Source organism: Tinamus guttatus, unplaced genomic scaffold, assembly GCF_059628265.1.
Source record: "Tinamus guttatus ecotype Peru unplaced genomic scaffold, ASM5962826v1 Tinamus_guttatus_pri_ptg000208l, whole genome shotgun sequence".
Lineage (NCBI taxonomy): Eukaryota > Metazoa > Chordata > Aves > Tinamiformes > Tinamidae > Tinamus > Tinamus guttatus.
Window position 1 is genome coordinate 5887972 of NW_028288742.1, and position 18858 is coordinate 5906829.

At 52.9% G+C, this 18858-nt stretch overlaps 1 protein-coding gene across 1 annotated transcript; it reads right to left on the bottom strand.

The window, feature by feature from the left end:
• Positions 1 to 1522: 1522 nt before the first annotated feature.
• Positions 1523 to 16971, bottom strand: ABCC10 (ATP binding cassette subfamily C member 10). Its single transcript, XM_088524208.1, has 21 exons — positions 16793 to 16971; positions 14778 to 16137; positions 13530 to 13757; positions 13138 to 13294; positions 12327 to 12466; positions 11783 to 11862; positions 11476 to 11647; positions 10698 to 10796; positions 10293 to 10482; positions 9815 to 9889; positions 8933 to 9124; positions 8407 to 8539; positions 7852 to 8047; positions 6154 to 6497; positions 5826 to 5995; positions 5362 to 5522; positions 4722 to 4975; positions 4246 to 4391; positions 3706 to 3803; positions 3397 to 3509; positions 1523 to 1742 (listed from the first exon to the last, which is right to left on the bottom strand). Exons 1-21 carry the CDS (start codon positions 16951 to 16953, stop codon positions 1607 to 1609), a joined length of 4605 nt encoding a protein of 1534 aa, XP_088380334.1. The 5' UTR covers positions 16954 to 16971; the 3' UTR covers positions 1523 to 1606.
• Positions 16972 to 18858: the final 1887 nt, after the last annotated feature.

The following is an 18858-nucleotide window of genomic DNA, read 5'->3' on the forward strand; positions in this document are numbered from 1 at the left end:
TCAGGAGCAACACGGGACCTCATTTCCCTTCCCAGGCATCTCAAGGTGTGCTGCCTGGATCAACTTCAATTCAGCCAGCGTAGCAAAGGCTAAGCTCACTGCAGTGGATGCAAGGATGGGCTACAGAGCCTGGGAAGCAGATGTGGCACCAACTTCTCTGCTATTACCACAGCAGTAGATGACCAGGTCACCCTTTACACTGGGTCAGCTGCTGCTTGTTCTGGTCCAGTGTGCAGCAGAGTCCTGCCAGGCCCAGGATTTTCAGGGCCTTCTCATGGACACAGAGGGCTAAGCAGGAGATCTCAAAACAAACAAAAAAACCCCAACCAACCAACCAACACAAAAACAGCTACTGGCCTGTAGGGTTGCTGTGCAGGGTCCAAGATGGTGTGCAAAGAGACTGAGCAGAGGAATTAGCACCCAGCCAGGAGGAAGACTTGGGGCTTCATCAGAAAGATTATTTTTTTAATATGTGGATGGATGATGTACCTTTATCAAATAAAACAAATACAAGTCCAGAGCAAGTGCATCATAGAATTATAAATTAATTTAGGCTGGAAGGGACCTCTGGAAGTCATCTAGTTCAACCTGGCATTCTCAGCATATCCAATTAGATCAGGTGCCTCAACTGCTTGTTGAGTTTTGAGTGTTTCCACGCAGTGGTTGTTCCACCCCATGTTCTGGCCCACCACAAACCTTTAGCTATTTGGAAGCCCTGTGTTTCCCTGCCCTGGAGCGGTGCTACTGGGAGAGTGCCAGAGGCCTTTAGAGCCTCTGAGAAAGGAGGGTAAGGCCCTTTGGATGGAGAAGCAAGTTATTAGTCACTAAGCAAAGAAGGACATGGCTTCAGGGAGGAGAGGTGGCTCCTGCAGGCTGAGGGCAGAAAAGGGACATGTGCTAGGAGAACAGAGCAAGGGTGCGTTCCTGCCTGGAACAGCTTTGGCGTCTCGGGGAGAAAAGAAAAAGGCTCAGAGTGAAGCCGTGGGCTCTCATAGGAACAGCAAGCTGATCCTAAAACTGACAAGCTGGGAGGAAGGGAAGATAAGGAGGAGGAATAAGAATCCTTGAAAAGAGAGGTCTTGTCATAAATCAGCCTAGATACCTGTAATGTAATGACCTGTAGTAGAGGAAGGCGTCCATGGGGAGGTGGAGGGAGAGGAGCAGGGTCCCTTGGTGCAGCCTTCCAGGAGTGCTTGGTGCACCCTGAAAGCACCAGGATGCAGGAAGGGGTATCCCTGCGCAGGGAGGGCACCACTGCTGGAACTCACGAGGAAGCTGAGGTCTGGGAGCCAAAGATGACAGCTGAATAGCACATTGCTAGGGCATTGCCACTTTATTTTAAACTGCACCTGTGAGACAAGGTCTCAAACTAGGAGTTGTTGCTTCCCTACCGCGCAGAAGATAAACCCTCAGTAATCTCAAAAGGGAGCCTTGGTGTGGAGCAGCACCCCACCAGCCAAGCTAGCATGTCCCTAAACACCAGTCCCCATTTTCCCTACTAATGGGAACAAACCCTTCTCATCTCAGCAGCTCCTGGCCTGCAAAGAGGGGGTCGCGGCAAGAAGAAAGCCAGCAGCAGGGCCAGGGTCAGGCTGAGCTCCGGGCCTCACTGCTGTCCGCTGCGCAGGAGTTGCTGGAACAAGGATCCCTCCTTCCTACGCAGGCGGGCCGGGGAGTCCAGCTCTGCCACCCTCCCGGCCTGCATCACCAGCACGCGGTCCGAGTCCAGAACGGTGTTGAGCCTGCGGAGCGAGACGCCCGGCGCGCGGTGATGTGCCCAGCCTCTTTGCTGGCCACTTCCCTCATGCTGCTCCCGCCAGCGGGTCTGCAGAACGCCAGGCACAACTGCAGCACCCGCAGCATGCACAGAGGCACCCGCTTCTGCCACCCCCTCCACCTTCCCTCCCCTTCCTCCCTGTCCTCTTCCATGGCAGCAGTAAAATCTTTGGGCAGTGGCGTGCTGTTCAGGGAGCAAAAACAGCCCTAAGAACCTGCAGATCAGGGGGAGCGCATGGCACAGGCTTTGAGCAAGTGACAGCCCCGGGGCTCAGCTCTCTGGTTACTCTGTCCCCTCAACAGTGCCAGCCTGCGGCACGGACAGTGACCTGGAGGGGCACAGCACCAGTACTGGGTCACTTGCAGGCCTGCATCCAGGCTCATGTGAAGCCCAACAGCCTGGGAGATGCTCAGGCACAAACCAACCCTGTCACCACCTTTCCTCCCTTCCTGGTCTCTCTTGGGTCTGGGACCATGCTGCCTGGCTGCCTGCTATTCCTTCCTTTTCTGGTTCTCCTAATAGCTCCTCCATCAAAGACCCATCCTCCCTACCACAGCCCTTCCCACAGAGCACTTACCTTCCTTTACACTCATTTTTGCACTCTAATCTCTCTAGTGCATGAGCCACGTTCCTGTCCCTTCTCATCTCTCCTAGTTACCTGCTATCTATTCTACCAAGGAAAAGCCACTCATTTTACTTGCAAGGCCCAGTCCACCCTGCTCATCATCTGTCACTCCCACCTCTGCACAGCAGGACACCAGCCCCCACTATCTGCTTGTTTGAAATTTTTTTTTTGTGGTGCCCTTTGTGCTGGGAAGCAACTAACTCCCTCAGAAGCACCCTCCATACCACTGCATTACCCCTCCAAACTCTCATACCCCTCCGAACTCTCACTCAACAGCCAACAGTGAGAGCACTCGGGGCAGGAGAGTGCCTAATGCAGCCCTTCCCAGTAGCCACAGTCTCCATGTCTGTCTGTAACCTCCCTGTCTATAACCATCTGTCTATAACCATCTAGTGCCCCTATTCCTAAATTTAAGCCATCAGCTCTGGGGCAGCAGTGCCGGCCTGTCCTGTCTGGGCAATGTTTAGCCTGCTAGCGCAGGGTGCCAGCCAGAAACGAAGCGCAGGGAGCTGGAAAACAGCATTATTAATTCATCCGCTCGGAGCTGGCTGCAGCTCTTCTCGAGCTGTCCTGCAGTGCCCTCTACTGAGGCAGAGACCCTGCTCCACTCGGGCATCCTCTGCTCCCTTCTGCAGGATATTTCTGCACTGCTCCTTGCCCTTTTGGCAGAGCCATGAGAGCTGATGCACCTACTAGCCCCAGAAGGCAGTGCCCTGCGAGCCATCTACCACAGGATGGGGTATATTGACTTAGCTCCTTGCTGCCCCCAGCTTCTGGGTACAACATTTTCACATACAGTCATTCCAGCGCCCGGAGCTGCAGGTAAACCCCAGAGATGTAAACCAGACAAGTTCCACCCTCTTGCACCTGAAAAGAAAGCCTCATCCCAGATATCCCCTGCTCAGCTCGAGGTGCAGGCACAGCAGGGGCAGCGCAGCGAGGCGGCAGTGCTGCGCTGGGGACGGTCCAGCACGGCACGCTCAGCCCTCCGTACCTGTGAGCAATTGTCAAAACCGTTCTGTCAGCGAAGCGCTGGCGGATGGTCTGCTGCAACACCTGGTCTGTCTTCTGATCCACGCTGGCTGTGGCCTCATCAATGCACAACACCTGCAAGGGACAGAAGGAGAAGAAGCTTCCAAACATGATAGGGAAGATCCCAGTCCCAGCTTAGGGACAACCTGACGAGGTAACACTGGTCACTCATCCCCAAAGCTCCCAAAGTCAGGAGTACTTGGCCCTACTGTGCCAGCAGCACCACCAGTGGCCACCCGCTCCCTTACACTGGCAAAGACAGGGCACTCACCTTGGCCTGTGTCAGGAGGGCTCTGGCCAGACACACCAGCTGCCTCTGTCCCACAGACAGACTCTTCCCTCTCTCTCCCAGCTCGCTGTCCAATCCACCTGCAGGAATACACACTCGGCAGTCACCCGCTACGCTGTGTGCCAGGCCCCAAGCAACTCCTCTAGTCTGAAGTTTTTCCAGTCACACTGAAAACCCCAGTCACTGAGATGCAAGCAATGCCTGGCACCGAGATGCAACGCTCTGCTAGAACCAGAGTGCTGCTGGTTCCTCAGGCTCTGCTCCAGCATTTGCTGGAGTCTGGTCTCATCAGCAAGATCTTGCCAGGCCCTGCCCATCTGACCAATCGCTTGCCAACCTCTTGCTGTGAAATCTTAGGGAGCATCCTGTGGGTCTCACTGACCTGTTTCGCCATGGTCCTAGTGGGGCCTCACCTACCAATTCCCTTCTGCATCTGTCTGGCCCTTCTCCCTAGCTGCTGGAGAAGCTGAAGCCACCTCCCCTTTCTGCACACAAGAGTGTCCGTGGCGGGCTCAGACTCACCCATGTGAAGGACCACGTCCCGCAGGTGGCACTGCTCTAGCACCTGGTACAGCTCAGAGTCTGTGTGCTGGCCCTGCGGGTCCAGGTTCTCTCGAATTGAGCCGCTAAACAGAAATGGATCCTGGGGGATGATGGCCAGCCTGGACCTGCAAGCATGGGAGAACCGAGGGCATGGGGTGGGTTCAGTGGAAAGCAAAGGAAAACAGAGGCCTGTTTCTCTGGGGTGAGGTGTCTTGGCTTGCTGCATGGCTTAGATGCACAGAGACAAAGCATAGGTCATATATTCAGTCTCGGATCCTCAGCATAATTGTTCAGAAATAACAGAGCAGTTCCTAAGAAGCAGCCACAACCTGACAAGAGGGTGCCCAGGCAGGAAAACTGATTTACCCCTCACTCTGTCCCTCAGCATCCAGCATCTGGCAGCTCTTTTTCCCCATGTCTCCCCCAGTGCCCCCAGTCTGCTCAGCCCTCTGTACCTCAGGTCTTTCAAGCCCACCAGCCGGCTGTCGACACCATCCAGGAGAATCCGCCCTGCTTTCAGCTCCAGCATGCGGAAGAGCGCCAAGAAAAGGGTAGATTTTCCGGATCCTGTGCGACCCACAATCCCCACCTTCTCCCCGGGATACAGAGCGAAGCTCACTCCATCGAGCGCGTTGGGCAGGCCTGCTCGGTACGCCAGAACCACCTCTTGGAACTCCACATGCCCCTGGCTTGGCCAGTCAGCAGCAACCTGATGGGGACCAGCGCAAGAGAGACTGTGACTGTGACCCACTGCCCCCAGCCAAGCCCCGTCCACCCCTCTGGCTGGTTTCTTGGCCCTTGAGCAGACCCCACTCTCAGCCCACCTCCATCCCCAGCCCTTTCTAGGCTTGCTTTTCTCTGACAGCTCAGCCACAGCACCCCTTTCACCTCGTTTCAGGCTTCACATCTCCTTCCTGAGATTCATCCCCCTGAGGGATGTACTGGCAAAAGATGAATTATCAAGGGAGGTGCTGTAGGTGATGGCCCTCCACCTATTCCCTGGAACCCTGTGACCTCTGCCAGGAGGCAAGTGCAGGGCACAGAGCCAGAGGATGAGAAACAGGCCAGCATCTGAGAACGTATTTTAGGCTTTACCTGGATCAGCTTATCCTGGGGCTCTATGGGGATGTCTGTTGTATACTCCTCTGTCCGCTCCATGCTCACCATCATGGTTTCTGTCATAGTGAAGCTGGAAATGAGGCCTGAGAGCAGGTTTGTGACAGACAAGGCATATGAGAGTGCCAGGCCCACAAGTCCTGAGATGACAAAAGCATAAACAGGCATGTTACCGCGAGGGAAGGATCTGGGATCTTGGTGGCAGGACAAAGAGACAAGGAAGGTGTCACCATTCTGGAGCGTGGGATCCCATTCTGGGATGGGGACATGCAAGAGGAGGAGCAGGAGCTGAAGCACAATTTTGGGGATGAGTTGCAGGCAGACAGTGAGCAAACACTTTGCCTACCCCCAGCATAGGGAGATGGTGAAGCTCTCCAACAGGAGGGAAGGTGCCCTTGGGCCACAGCCATGGGGTGGGCCCAGAGCACAACCTGGCAGCCCACCTGGATTTCCTAGTTGCTTCTGGTGCTGGATAATGGCAATTCCTGCAATAGCAGTAACCACAGCAACCCCGATCATCTGCAAGCGGATGTCCAGCCACTGCATCGCTGCGTTGCTGGCCAAGAGGCAGCGCTGGTTTAGCTCCAGGCGCAGCTGATTCTCCACCTCAAACCTGGCGGGGACATAACAGAGGTCCACGCTGGGCCGCACAGCCCAGCACTGCCCACGCTGCCCCAGGCCGGGGATGCTCCCGACGCTACAACCTGCCCCATGGCTCTGATCCACCAACAGAGACGCAGCTCAGGCCGAGCGCTGGTTCCCTGCCCTCACCTGTGTGTTGCCCGCATGGCTCTGATGCTGCTCAGCCCTGAGAGGGTCTCGGAGAAGTGAGTGTAGATGGGTGAGAGGGTGAGACTGTAAAGGCGCTTGAGCTCGCGGGAGGTGCGCCGGTAGTAGCGCTGGATGGAGAAGTAGAGGGCAGCCAGGGGGAGCAAGACCAGAGCGATCCAAGGGAGGCCGTAGGTGATCATCACCAGCACGCCCAGGAGCCCATACGTGTTGGCCAGGCAGATGTTGAGGATAAAAGGCAAGCTGTCATCCACGCAGTAAAGGTCTGAAGAGAAGCGGTTCAGGATCCGGCCTACTGGCGTGGTGTCAAAGAAGGTCACTGTGCCCTGGCAGCAAGGGAGCAAGAAAACAAGAGTCACGGGGGGCTGCAGCGGTGCTCAGCCGCATAGCAGGGCCCTGGAGATGCAGAGCTGAGCAGAGCAAGGCAGGCCCACAGTGCCAAGGCCACCTCAGCCCCACTGCTGCCTCTGCTGGGACAAAAAGCCCCGGAGCCACCACCCTCTGGCTAAACAACCCCGGCAGCTCTCGTGGTAAAAGGAAGGAGCCTTTCAGTGCAGAATGGCTGACGGGTACCAAGGTGCCAGCCACAAAGTTGTGATACTGCCAATCTAGTCCATACCCTTAAATTTCAACCTAAATCCCATCCCCAAGACCAAAGGTACCTCTCTAGGTCAGGCTTAGAGCTAATATAGGGAGTGTCACACTACTATGCTGACCCAAAAACTAATCTGATGATGCATCTGGATCCCATATTGGCACACTGGTAGCCAGTGAGATGATCCTCTAATCCTAGCCTCTAATTCTCTAATATTATCTGATAATCTTGATTCTCTAATCCTAACCCTAGCCTGAGCACCTTACAAGTCCCAGTCCTAAGGAAAGTTGTCTGGCATATGCCAGCACTAGCCCTAAATCTTGCCTGATGACTCCTTCCAATCTCATGGGGATCTGAGTCTGTGATCCTGCAACAGATCAAACAGGCCCTCACCTGAGCTGTATCTCTAAGCCTAACAGTGAACAGATATAAACCAGCTCGACATGGAATGAAGCAAGTTCTACTGGGCCCATTCTGACTCTTGGTTTATTGGCCCCTTGTGCTCCAAAAACTTCCTTCATCCTTTACCCCAATAACAACCAGAGCCCAAGGGACTCTGCTAACCTACACGCTTCACACAGCCAATTCACTATGTGCCAGTCTGGGAGGTATTTTCTGGACCTTAACTTACTGGCTTCAGGCAGCCCAGACTCTCCATACAACCTAGAGCAAAGGGCTCTCAGAGCAAAGTACACTTTGCACAACATCAGTCTTACAGCCCAATGTCCATGGCACATTGACCCCAAACCTTGATACTTCTTGAGTTCACAATGGACCACAGTTTATCAGCCTGAAGTGAGCCAGAGTCTCAGCACAGAACTTGGTACTGGTATCATGGTGTTTTCTGTCCGGAGCTGGGAATTCCTAGACAAAATTTAGAACTCTAACAGAATTTTGCAACCCATCGCTAGAATGGGTGCTGGAAGGATTACACTTTAAGCCTTAACACTATATCCTTAAACTCATCAGCTAACACCAGGGGAAACGCTAATTCCCATCTCAAACTCTTAATTCCAACTAGGAGAATAATGTCAGGGAGGAGACTTGCAAGGGTCCCAGCCAGTCCTGACTTTTCTGGCCGTTACCTTTACAACCCGCTGCAGCAGCCGGCTGTGGACGACGGTGGCAGCACGGATGGTGCCAAACGCGAAGAGGAAGGCCCGCAGAACAGTGAAGAGGGAGTTGGCTCCTGCAACGCTCCCATAAACTGTTAGGTAGAAAGTCACATCTAGGGAACCATTGGAAGTGACTGTGGCTGCGTCCAGAGCTTGAACGGGGAACCTGGAATACAGAAGGAGGAAGACCACGGATCTGCCAGGGCCCCTGAGACAGCAAGCTCACAGATGGCGTGTCAGAATTCAGGAGCAGACTCAAGTCTCAGCCTGACACTCCTGTGGGAGGCCATCTCCTTGACAAGCTGGGACAAACACATTCCTTCATCAGGAGGCAGCCAAGGGCTTTCCATCAGCCCCAGATCATGCGCCCCACAGGCCCCTCAGCAGTTCCCTCTCAGGCCAGGGACTTCATTTATCTTTCTTTCTCTAGGCAGACCCCATGCAGCAGGGCGGTCAAAGAACAAAGGACAAAGCTGGGGAGTGTTTCTCACTCCCTTTGGCATCCCCTGGCCAGCGATCACTTACACAAGCCCAGCAAAGAAGAGCAGCAGCTGTGGAGAAGGGAGAGGAGCTGAAGAGAGCATCACAGAGGTTTTTGCTGTCTGAGGCATGCTGGAGATCCAGTGTGACAGCCACCAATCTGAGATATTTCTCGATGCTGCAGAGAGAGACAGAATGCATATGGGGGAATTCAACCTTGAATCAGTAAATGGGAAGCTGAAAAGAAGGAATGGAATTTTTGTAATATTCTCAGTCTGCCCTTGCTCTCCATTGGCACAGCAGCAAGCGCAAGGGAACTGCCATGAGCTGCAGCAGTGACTGGGCACTGCTGGAGGAACCCACATGGTTGTAAAAGTGCAGCAGCAAAATGAGGCCAACACCTGTCCCCTTCCCACCTACGCTATTCAGCCTAGGGAATAGGAAGGAAGGAGTCTTCCTGCTGCAGTGAGAGCAACTAAACCCCAGCTTTTTTTTTTCCACAGGCTCTGCACATAGCCAAGGAGCAAGAAAGGAAGGTCCACAGAGATGCAGTACTGGGTCACTGCCTCACCTTGCATCAGGAGCAGGGAAAAGAGGATGGACGATGCCAAGCAGCTGCCCACTGCCAGCCAATATGCCTTGTACACCTTAAAAGCTACTGCTCCTTCTTTCTTCTCCTCCTCCTGGCGGAGAAGGGGATTGTTTGGGGTCAATTCTTCTGCCTCTGTCTTTATGGCATCCTCTTGGCCCTGCTCTTCAGGGGCTGTGGGTATGGAGGAAAAAGCAAGGTCAGTGCAACATGAATTCCTTCTGCAGATGCTCCTCACTGCAAATAGAGCAAGCACAGGCTATGGGGAAGGCTTTTCTTCCCTCCTCCCTTCCTCTTCAGGCCAGGCATGCCAGCCCTGGCAGACTTTCATCCAGATCTGGACTGGATCTGAGCTAGCAGAGAAGAATCAAACACTGATCCTGGCCAGGACCCAATACTTGGACTTTCTCTCTCTCTGTGCACACACCACCCAAGGACCAGCACTGTCACAGCAGAGCAGGGTGGTGGGAGCTCTGTTCTGAGGCCAGATACCATCTTTCTATGTGACTCCTGCAAAGTCCACAGGACTGGGAGATGCACTCATGCTCTCTCTGGAATTGTTTCTTGCGGGCTGTTTCTGACAAAAAGACAAAACAAAAAGAAGCAGACAGCAAGAGGGTGCAAGTGGGAATGAAGCAAAATGGCATGCAGTCAGCTGGATTATCACAGATTCAGGGCCAGCATCTTTAGCCTACTCATCTCCATCCTTTCTCTCACAGCCATTACTTCCTCTCCTCCTTAAGCACCTCTCAACACAACTGCCCTCAAATTTTGTTCAGAGACTGAATAAGAGTGACAGACTTTTTCTGGGTATTTAACTTGAGCTGCACTGCCCCGTTGTCCCCAAGCTCGACGGATACTGACCTTTATCCTGCCTCTTGTCCATGTCCTTGAACTTGGGGAAAGCTTCCACAAGTGGCAGGATCTCAGCTGGTGTTCCTGCAAAGAGAAAAATGCAAATGCTTCAGGATCTGAGAAACAGATGCCAGCTTCTAATAGTCTTTTTCTATGAAATGGTTCATTTTTTTCTCTCCTTACATCACCTACTTTCTCTCACTACCTTTCCTATTTTCTCTCATGGCACTTGCACCCTTTAAAGGCTCTGCTTCACATGTCCTGCCATGGCATCATGCCTTATCAACTCACCCTCTCTAGGGCCGCCTTGCTTTATGTGTACATCTGCATCCACCCAGTCTTCTCTACCTACTTGTAGTGTCCTCAAACTCTTTTTCCTTTCCTGGATCCCCCAGTTAATCCCATTCCCTTATAGCCATCCCTGCTCATGCCACTCCAGGACTGGCAAACAGGCATATGCAGAAGTCTCGGGAGATGGCCACTATACCTGTCCTGACTACCCTGCCGTTGTCCACCAACAACAAGGCATCAGCCTTCTTCAAAAACTCCGTCCTGTGGGTGCAAAGAATTCTTGTCTTGTGCTTGAGGACTCCCATAACACATTTCTCCATAAGATGGTTGGCTACATTGGCATCTACAGCTGCCAGGGGATCGTCAAGGAGGTAAAGCTCTTTCTCCTGAGGGGAAAGACGAGACAAGGATACACTTCCAGACAGTGCTGGAGAGAAAGGGGCAAGTACCTCGGCATGGCACATCACCAGCATCTTGGTCCAGCATGAGGGGGGCCACACAGGCTGCTGGAGCACAGTGCACAGCTGGGTGCTTCCAGTTTCTTTACATCCAACTTGACATTGGGTGCTATCTGCCACAGCCCAGCCATTGCCCTTTTTACCTGGTAAACAGCTCTGGCAAGGGCTATTCGAGCCTTCTGGCCCCCACTGAGTGTCACACCGTTCTCGCCAACCTCTGTCTGGTCACCTGCTGGTAAGATCTGAAACATCAAAAAAAAATCCATTTAAAACAGGACAGGATGCTACAGGAGACTCAAAATCAAAACTCTGGGTCCCTCTCCTGCCTCTGGCAATAATTCTTCAGGGTGATATCTTACCAATAAACTCAATTGTAATGATCCATACTCTGGTTCTGTGCACGACTGGAAAGCTGGGCCATATTTATGCCACTCAACTCTCTTACCCTCCAGAACAGGATGGCCAGACTTGAACTGCCTGTTGGAAATAACTTCTGGTCTGAGTACTAAATTGTGCCTGGAAGTTTTGAGGGGAGAGCAATAGCTGTGTGGGATGAAAACCATGTCAGGGACCATTCAGTTTAACATTACAGACAACTGAATGCAAGTATCTGTAAACATTTTCCTCTCAATTTACTAGTAGATATACAGTCTACAAATTCTCAAATAAATGTCTTTACAGAATACTCATAACTCCTGCTGAAGCAAACATGGGCTCCTTGTGCTTGGCATTTCAGAAAACCAGACCCCGGGTTATGCATTAGAAGAGGAGGTCTGGCTTCCTACTAGGTGTAATAGCAAGTTCACTGGCTAACACAGAGAAACGTGCAGTATGTGCCTGACTGATGGGAGGAGCACAGACTTAGCCTCTCCAGATCCTGACACCCCAAAGAGCACCAGCTGCCAGGATCCAGGTACTCACATTCAGATCCTCAGAGAGGGCACAGGCTTCCACCACCTTCTCATACAGCCTGGCATCATACTCCTTCCCAAAGAGGATGTTCTCACGCACACTGGTAAACTGGATCCAAGGCTCCTGTGTGGCCAGCCCAAATCCTTGTTCCAGGTCACAGACGTACACTTGTCCCCCTTGCCTGCAATTGCACCAAAGGTGAGGAGAAAAGGGAACAGTGGAGAACTGCTGGTAGACCAAAATGGGGTGGCACTGGACAGTCCCTGCCTGTCATGGGGTGCAGGGAGCAGGCAGGAGGAGTTTTTTGGCTACTTACTTAATGAGCTCCCCAGTAATGGCAGCAAGAAGAGAGCTCTTGCCAGAGCCGACCTTCCCAACAACCCCCAGGAGCATCCCCTGCAGAAGGAAGTCAAAAGAAGCAACCTGTTGCTCTGAGCAGGGCAGCCTGCCCAGGTTGCTTCAGTCCCATAAAGCCTTTAAGGAAGTTGACTGCTGTCCTGAACTAGGACCATCTCAAAGGTGCAGCAGCAGAGCCAGGCACGGTTGCTGAGTAAACCAGATCCCTGATACGGCAGGACACAAGCCTTCAAGGAGTAATAACAACCACTGAGTCACCCTGGAGCCCAGCTATGTCCTCAGTCCCTCTCCTGCAGCTGGGGTGGGAAGCAGAGGGAGGATCCATGCCAGGATCTTCTCCAGCACCCTGCAGCTCTGAGAGATGTGACACAAGCCCCATTCATCTTGGCCAAGAGAAGACTTGGGCACACGGCTCAAAAGACAAGGGAAATAGGCTGTCCCTCTCCATTATTTGGCTCCTCTGGGGCCACCTTCCCTCATGACTCCCCTCACTCATGACTCACCTTTCTCACTGCCAGGTTCTCAACATGCAGCTGCAGTGAGCCTGCAGATGAGGACTGCTTGGTGCCTTCCTCCTTCACTGGTGCCCAGGAGAAGGCTGCTCCCTGCATTTCCACAGCGGAAGCAGGACCTGAAGGACTGCCTGCAAGGACAAGCAGCATATTGTACCACCCTGGCAAGGTCAGAGAGTGACAAGGGGCTGGCATCACAAGTGCTGTCAGCTTCATTCCTGAATGGAGGAGACATGCACAGTGCACAGACACGATGCCCTGGACCCACAGGCTAAGGCAGCCACCCATGGGTTTGTCCTTAAACTTTTCCTTCCCTCCCTAACTCACCTATCTCCAACACCCACTGGCCACACACGGTGACCTGCTGGCTCTCGGGGAGGCACTGTGAGGACAACCTGCTTTTATTACTGCTGAACATGAACGAATGGCAACAGGTAAAGGCAGAGAGAAAGGCAGCAGTGATGGCCCAGGAGAGGGGCACCCATCTGAGCCTTTCTGCCAGACTAAACTCAGGTTCTCCATAGCTTCATTGTCAGAGGAGCTTTGGAAAGAGGCCGGAACGGTCTCTTCTAAGGGGACGCGGGTGGCAGGGCTCAATGGGGACAAGCAACAGCAATGCTCTAGTCTCTCCTCCTGCTTTCCATAGAAACTGAGCGCCTTCACTCTCGCTCCAACACTGGATGTCCTGAAGTATGAGGTGACAGACAGCTGCTGGTGTTGTCCCTGTGCCCTACACCACTGCTCCCGGCTCTGAATCCTCCCTGCCCAAGCTGCAAATCCCAGCAGCATCCTCCTGCTTTACCTAGAGCATAATAAGCCTCCAGGTCCTGGTCTGCGAGTTCAAGGAAGCGCTGGATTCGATCCAGGGAAACTTTGGCATCCAAGGTCCCATTCAGCACCCATGGGAAGCTGTTGAGGGGGAGAATGAGCATCCCTACGAGGGCCAATGCTGTGAATACCTGTGTGGGTATGGAAGCAACAGTGAACTGCAAGCAGCACCTCCCTTGCACCCTGCACCCTCCAAACAGCTTCACCAGTAGCACCTCGAAGGGGCTGCGGGACACGCAGACTGAATTAGTTTCCCAGAGAACACCCCTCAACCTGCAGCCCCACTGCAGGCTCATGCTGCTCTGGAGCCCTCTTTGCTGCCCACAGTGAGCACTGCTGTCACCTGGGATCGCCCTGTTCACTCACCTTGGTGGCAGTGAGCTGGTGGCCCAGCAGGACGTACGTGATGAAGATGACAATGGAGACAACAACGGGCAGCGCTGCCCACAGATACACGCACACGGCATCCAAGTACTTGATGATTCTCAACTGCTGCAGCTCTTTAGCGCGGCAGGCATCTATCCGGGTGCCAAAGTGCTGCTCCCAAGCGTAGAACTTGACCACACGAATGCCACACAGGAACTCAGTCATCAGCTGCAGGAGAAGAGGGAAATCAGAGAGCGCAGCTGCCACCCCCCTAACACACCAGACACCACCTAAACATCTCTGCTAGGGTCATGCTTGCAGGTCCCTCCTGCTAAGGGCCCAGCTACAGATTCCAGGAAACATTTCTTGGTAACAAGGATATCAATTCAAGCAGCAGCTGCTGGGAACTTTGCTCTCCCTCATTGCACCAGCTTGCTCAGCTACCTGTGCTGCACAGGAGGCAAAATTTTACACTGCTTCCCAACTGAAATATACGCAACAGAAGTGCAGGGACCTGTGGACTTCGTAGCTCCAGTCAGGACGCTATTTACCCCTGCTAGCCTGACATTCTGTGGGACCATAAGCCCCAACTCTCGGGCCCAGGGCTGCCACGATGCAGCTGGTCTGCAGGTAGCCCTGCAGCATGGTCCCCTCTCATTCCTGTTCTCAGGTTAACACATGCAGAGACAGCTGAGATGTGTCTGTGCCTGACATGAAAGAAAGCTGAGGCCAGTGACAGCAAACCAGTGATACCCCAGACAACTAGATGCAGCTTCTGTTAAAAGCACCAAATGGCTCTGTCACGGAGCTGAAAGGAGTGGAAAAGATGACTGAGGGTGTCAAAGTGGAGCAATATAAACCATTAGGTCCATGACCACTGCCTTTGTCCATACTGCAAAGCACCTCATGATTGAAAACATTATTGGAGTAACAGGATAGAAGCACCTCTGAAAAAAGAAATTGGGATCATACTTTGACTGTTTTCCAAACAAAAAGTACTCCAAAGGAGCCTGAATTTGCCCCAGAGATGAGGTGAGGCAAACATCAGAGTTCACTACTTTGTGGGTAGTGAAACTGCATCACCTTGAGGCACTTATCTGTGTGTGTGTCCCTCTCTGGCACTTTTCTCAGTAAGTGCAACTCAATCAATCCACTTGAGATTCACAAGTGGCCAAAAAGCTAGTGTTCTAGAGACAAACAAGCACAACAAATAGCCGTGAGTCCAGAGAGCCACCAGCTGCCCCTCACCTTGACCCGTGTGTCCTTGTGCTTCAGCATCTCCTTGTTGCTCTTCATGATGCGGTTGGCTATGACCTTGTTTATGGGCACAAGCAGCAATGCCAAGGCCAGGCCTCCCAGAAAGGCTACCCCCACCTGCTGGTAGAGGAGGTACAGGGTAATGGCAAACTGGAAGGGCAAGCTCCACACCTCGTGGAAGCTGAGGCAGAAGTTGACCAACCTATCAGTGTCTGTGCTCATGAAGTTGACAATTTCCCCCACCGTGAAGCGAGCGAGGCTGGTGCTGCTGACACGCAGAGCCTTGCGGTAGATGGCAGAGATGACGGCGGCCCGCACCATCAGCATCACCTTGTACACCTCGTAGCTGAACTGGTTCCTCAAGAGAGCGCCCAGGAAGGAGCCAGCGAAGAGCCCAAGGGCATAGAGGACCCCGTGGCTCAGGGGCTCCTGCCGGGACTCCATGAAGTTCACCAGCAAGTTCAGAAGCAGCGGGCCTGAGAAACCCAGCAGGCTGCCAGCCAGCTTGAGGAGTCCAAGCAAGTAGAAGCGGAGCCCGAAGACGGAATGAAGCGCTGGGAGGAGCCGCACGGCCTGCCGTGAGCTGCCCAGGGCAGCGCTGCCGCCATCCCCTCCAGCAACGAGGGGGCTGCTCAGGGACACCGTCTCCTCCTCCGCTTGGCGCGGAGCTGCCGTCCCCTGCCAGCGGGAGTAGAAGCGCTCACAGACGCGCGCAGCCCGGAGCCGGTGAGGAAGCACATAGACATCCTGGGGCTGGTTCAACATCCGGCGGTATCCGCGTTTCATCAGCGGGCTCATCCAGGCGTAGGAGAGGCGCGAGAGCCAACTCTCCCCGTCCTCCGCCACTGCCTGGCACGGCGGCGCGGGGATCGCCGCCTCCGAGACGAGCGGCTCTTGCTGCCAGGAGGCATTGACAGAGAGAAATTCTTGTCTGTTGGCAGCTGGGAAGAGGTAGTTAATCACATAGAGGAGGAGACAGGCCAGCTGCAGACAGAGGATGGAGAACCTGGAGGACACCGCAGGGTGGCCGGGGGACCAAGCTGCCCCCTCCTGGCAGTACCACAGCAGCGTGATGACGAGGGAAGGTACAGGTAGGACAGTGAGGAGAGCCAGGGCTGCGGGCCCCCGCGTAGAGCCGTGAATTGACCTGCAGAGCATGAGAAGAGCTGAGCCGTGAGTGAGCCATGTCACTGCAGCAATGCTGCTTGTCAGCACCTCCAGGTACACAGGGCCCAGCTCCTGCTGAGAGATGGTCACTGGCACGATATCAGCGAGGAGAAGGCCAGCAAGGATGAAAGAGGCAGCAATTCTGCACCTCCAGTCTCGCTTGGGAGGAACACCGGCACCGTATCTAGAGGAGGAAAGAGAAAAGAAATGCTTTAGAGTAGAAAACCCACCACCTCCCACTGACATATCCTTTCTTTCTTCCCTCATCCCCCCATTATCCGTTTGCTCTCACTTAGCTTCCTTGGATTCAGTTCCCTGGGTTTGAAACATTTTTAGACGCTGTTAAACTAGATCAAGCCAATACATCCCACTATCAGATCAGTGCCAAGGATGCAATAAATCACACCAAAATATAGCCTTTTTGTAAAGAAATTTCTCTATAACCTGCGATATCTTTTGGTCAAAACAGACTTCAATGTTTAAGGATTAACAAAAATATATATTTATTATTTTAATTCTAGATGATTAAGTTTCCTGTGCAACATCCTTCATCCTTGCTTTCCTGTCTTTGTGGCATTTACTCTACAGAGATTATTTTTTCTGTGACTCTGTGTTTTTATTCTCACTAAACCTCTCTGTTCTTTCTGGACTCTTCTGCAATAGAGTGACCAGAGCTGTCGCTCTGCATAAGAAGAGATACTGACAAATGTAATAGCATTATAATACTGTATCCTTCTCTAGTGAGATATCTAGGGCACTGAAGGGGATCTAATTTTCAGCCATCCCATCCCCACCTCCAGCCTCGTCTCGTAATCAAGAGCTGGCCAAGTTGGCTGTACCTTGGAGTGCCGAGGAAGCAAGCACTGACCACCGCAAGGATGACATGAGGAGCCACGTTTAATGCCAGCTGGTTAAAGCAGTGCCCAACGCTGCCACGAATCCACACGGGGACCGGATCTTCCGGGCTGGTTCCACACAAACCGGCTAGGATATTCTCCATTCTTTGCCGAATGCTGAATGCAAGCACATTCCTAGGGGCTCCTGGGTGGGGGAAAAAAAAAAAAGCATGAGGCAGAGGACAAAAAATTACAGCCCAGGCAGGGGTGGGGTGCGATAAGAAATGAACATAGGACTAGAAAGGACTTCCTGGGTGACACAGTGCAGGCCCTACTATTGCACACTCCATATCGGATCATCCACTTTACGAACCGACCAAGCTCCAGCTTAACATAGTTACCTTATTTGTCTCCTAGAGGCACTTTCAGATCTCACTTGCTCTGTGAATACGAAACATTCTGCTTATTTCCTGTCTAAAATTTGCCCATGCTCAACTTTCCTTGGATATTAACATAAGGCAGCGTTTGCCTTTCTACATATCCCTCTGTAAAACAGTGCAAGTTGTTTAAACCATCGCCTATCGAGCGCGGGTCCGGCTCTGCCCCTATTCCCCCAGCGCGGCCCCTCAGCAAGCTCTGCAGCACCGAACATCTCCGCACCTGCCCTATGGGATCCGGATTCCCGGGTCCGGGAGCACCGAGGAGGCCGGCGCAGACCGCGGCGCCCGTGCGGCCATTCCCGCTTCCGCCCCGCCGCGTCCGCGCACGGCGAATTTTGGCCGCTGCCCCCCGCCGTACTCCCGGGGGGCGGGGCCTGCGGCGGGGGCGGAGCCGGCGCGCTCTTCTTGGCGGGCGGGGGCGGCTGTGGGGGAAGATGGCGGCGGCAGCCTCGGTCCCGGTGGCTCCGGTGGAGCGAGGGGCAGAGCCCCGGCGGGGTCCTCGCTACGAAGAGATGGGGCAGAGGAGACACCAAAACCAGGGCAGCGTATCCAGCCGGATCCCACCCGGGCTGTTACACAGCGATAGTGCAGTCAAGAGCCTGGGAGCCGCAGTGCCCTCTAACTACGATTAGGAAATTAGGGTTTCCTTGAAGGCAGCGGGAGCAGGGAAAGGCCCAGCACAAGCAGCTGGCACCACCAAAGGTTTTCCACGCAGGTCTGTGAAGCAGAAAGTATGAGAAGCCCCATCTTGGCAGTTGGCTTCCCTACAAGGATCGCATAAGAGTTAATCCTCATCCGGATTGTGGGAGCTCTTTGCATGTTGCACTTGGCTATTCTGTCATCTTGTTTTTGCCATGCAAGATTTTTTTTTCTATTGAAAAGAATTGATATTGTTTTGTGTATTCTCTGTCCTCTCTACAAGAGTCTTCCGGTGCCTCGTCATCTGGGCTATACCCATCGTACTCCAAAAATAGCTGTTAGGTGGAGACCAAAACCAAAACTGAGATACAGCCCTTCTCTCAGATAGGCAGAGACCCAAGCAGCCTGAAGACTGTGCTCTGAAGAGGAGCAAAAAGGAAATATTTACTCTGCTGAGAAGTGTTTTTGTCATATAAAATATTAATATGAAAAAAAAAACTATTCTGATCTAGCTCAATCTCCTGCATAGAGCTGTTCTCTAAACCAATACACATGTTTAACTGCTGTTTTTGAGGATTCTGACTTCTCGCAGTCCTGAATGTAATCCCCACCTGTGTGCTGGAGGGGAAAGGCTCCCTTTTCATATCTAAGCTACCTCCTGATACTGGATGCTATGTTCATTTTGCCAGTCTGCTCTTTCTTCCAAAGGTTTCTTGAATATGTTTTCCTGTAGAAGACATAATATTGTTTGATGTCCTTTCCACTCCAGGGAGCTTCCCCTCAAAAAAATGCTATAATATAAGCAGATTCTCAAGACAGCAAATGGGGAATATGTGAGGATGGAATTGCACATAAATGAACCCTTCAGATTTGCTGGGTTTGGTAACTTATTTCCATTTGAAATAGAAAAGCTTCCCCTGGCTTTGCAAAACACCAAAGAAGCTCTCAGATCCTGAGATGAAAAATGGCTTTCCCTTCCCCAATCTAATC

Bases quoted from the DNA above. Each gene is read 5' to 3' on its own strand.
- ABCC10 (XM_088524208.1), bottom strand. From the start codon at position 16,953: ATGGAGAATATCCTAGCCGGTTTGTGTGGAACCAGCCCGGAAGATCCG. The intron at 11,648-11,782 runs GTAAGTAGCCAA...GTGCAATTGCAG, and splicing joins ATTACTGGGGAGCTCATTAA to GCAAGGGGGACAAGTGTACG. The intron at 8,540-8,932 runs GTGAGGCAGTGA...CTCTCTCTGCAG, and splicing joins TTCCCTGCTCCTGATGCAAG to CATCGAGAAATATCTCAGAT.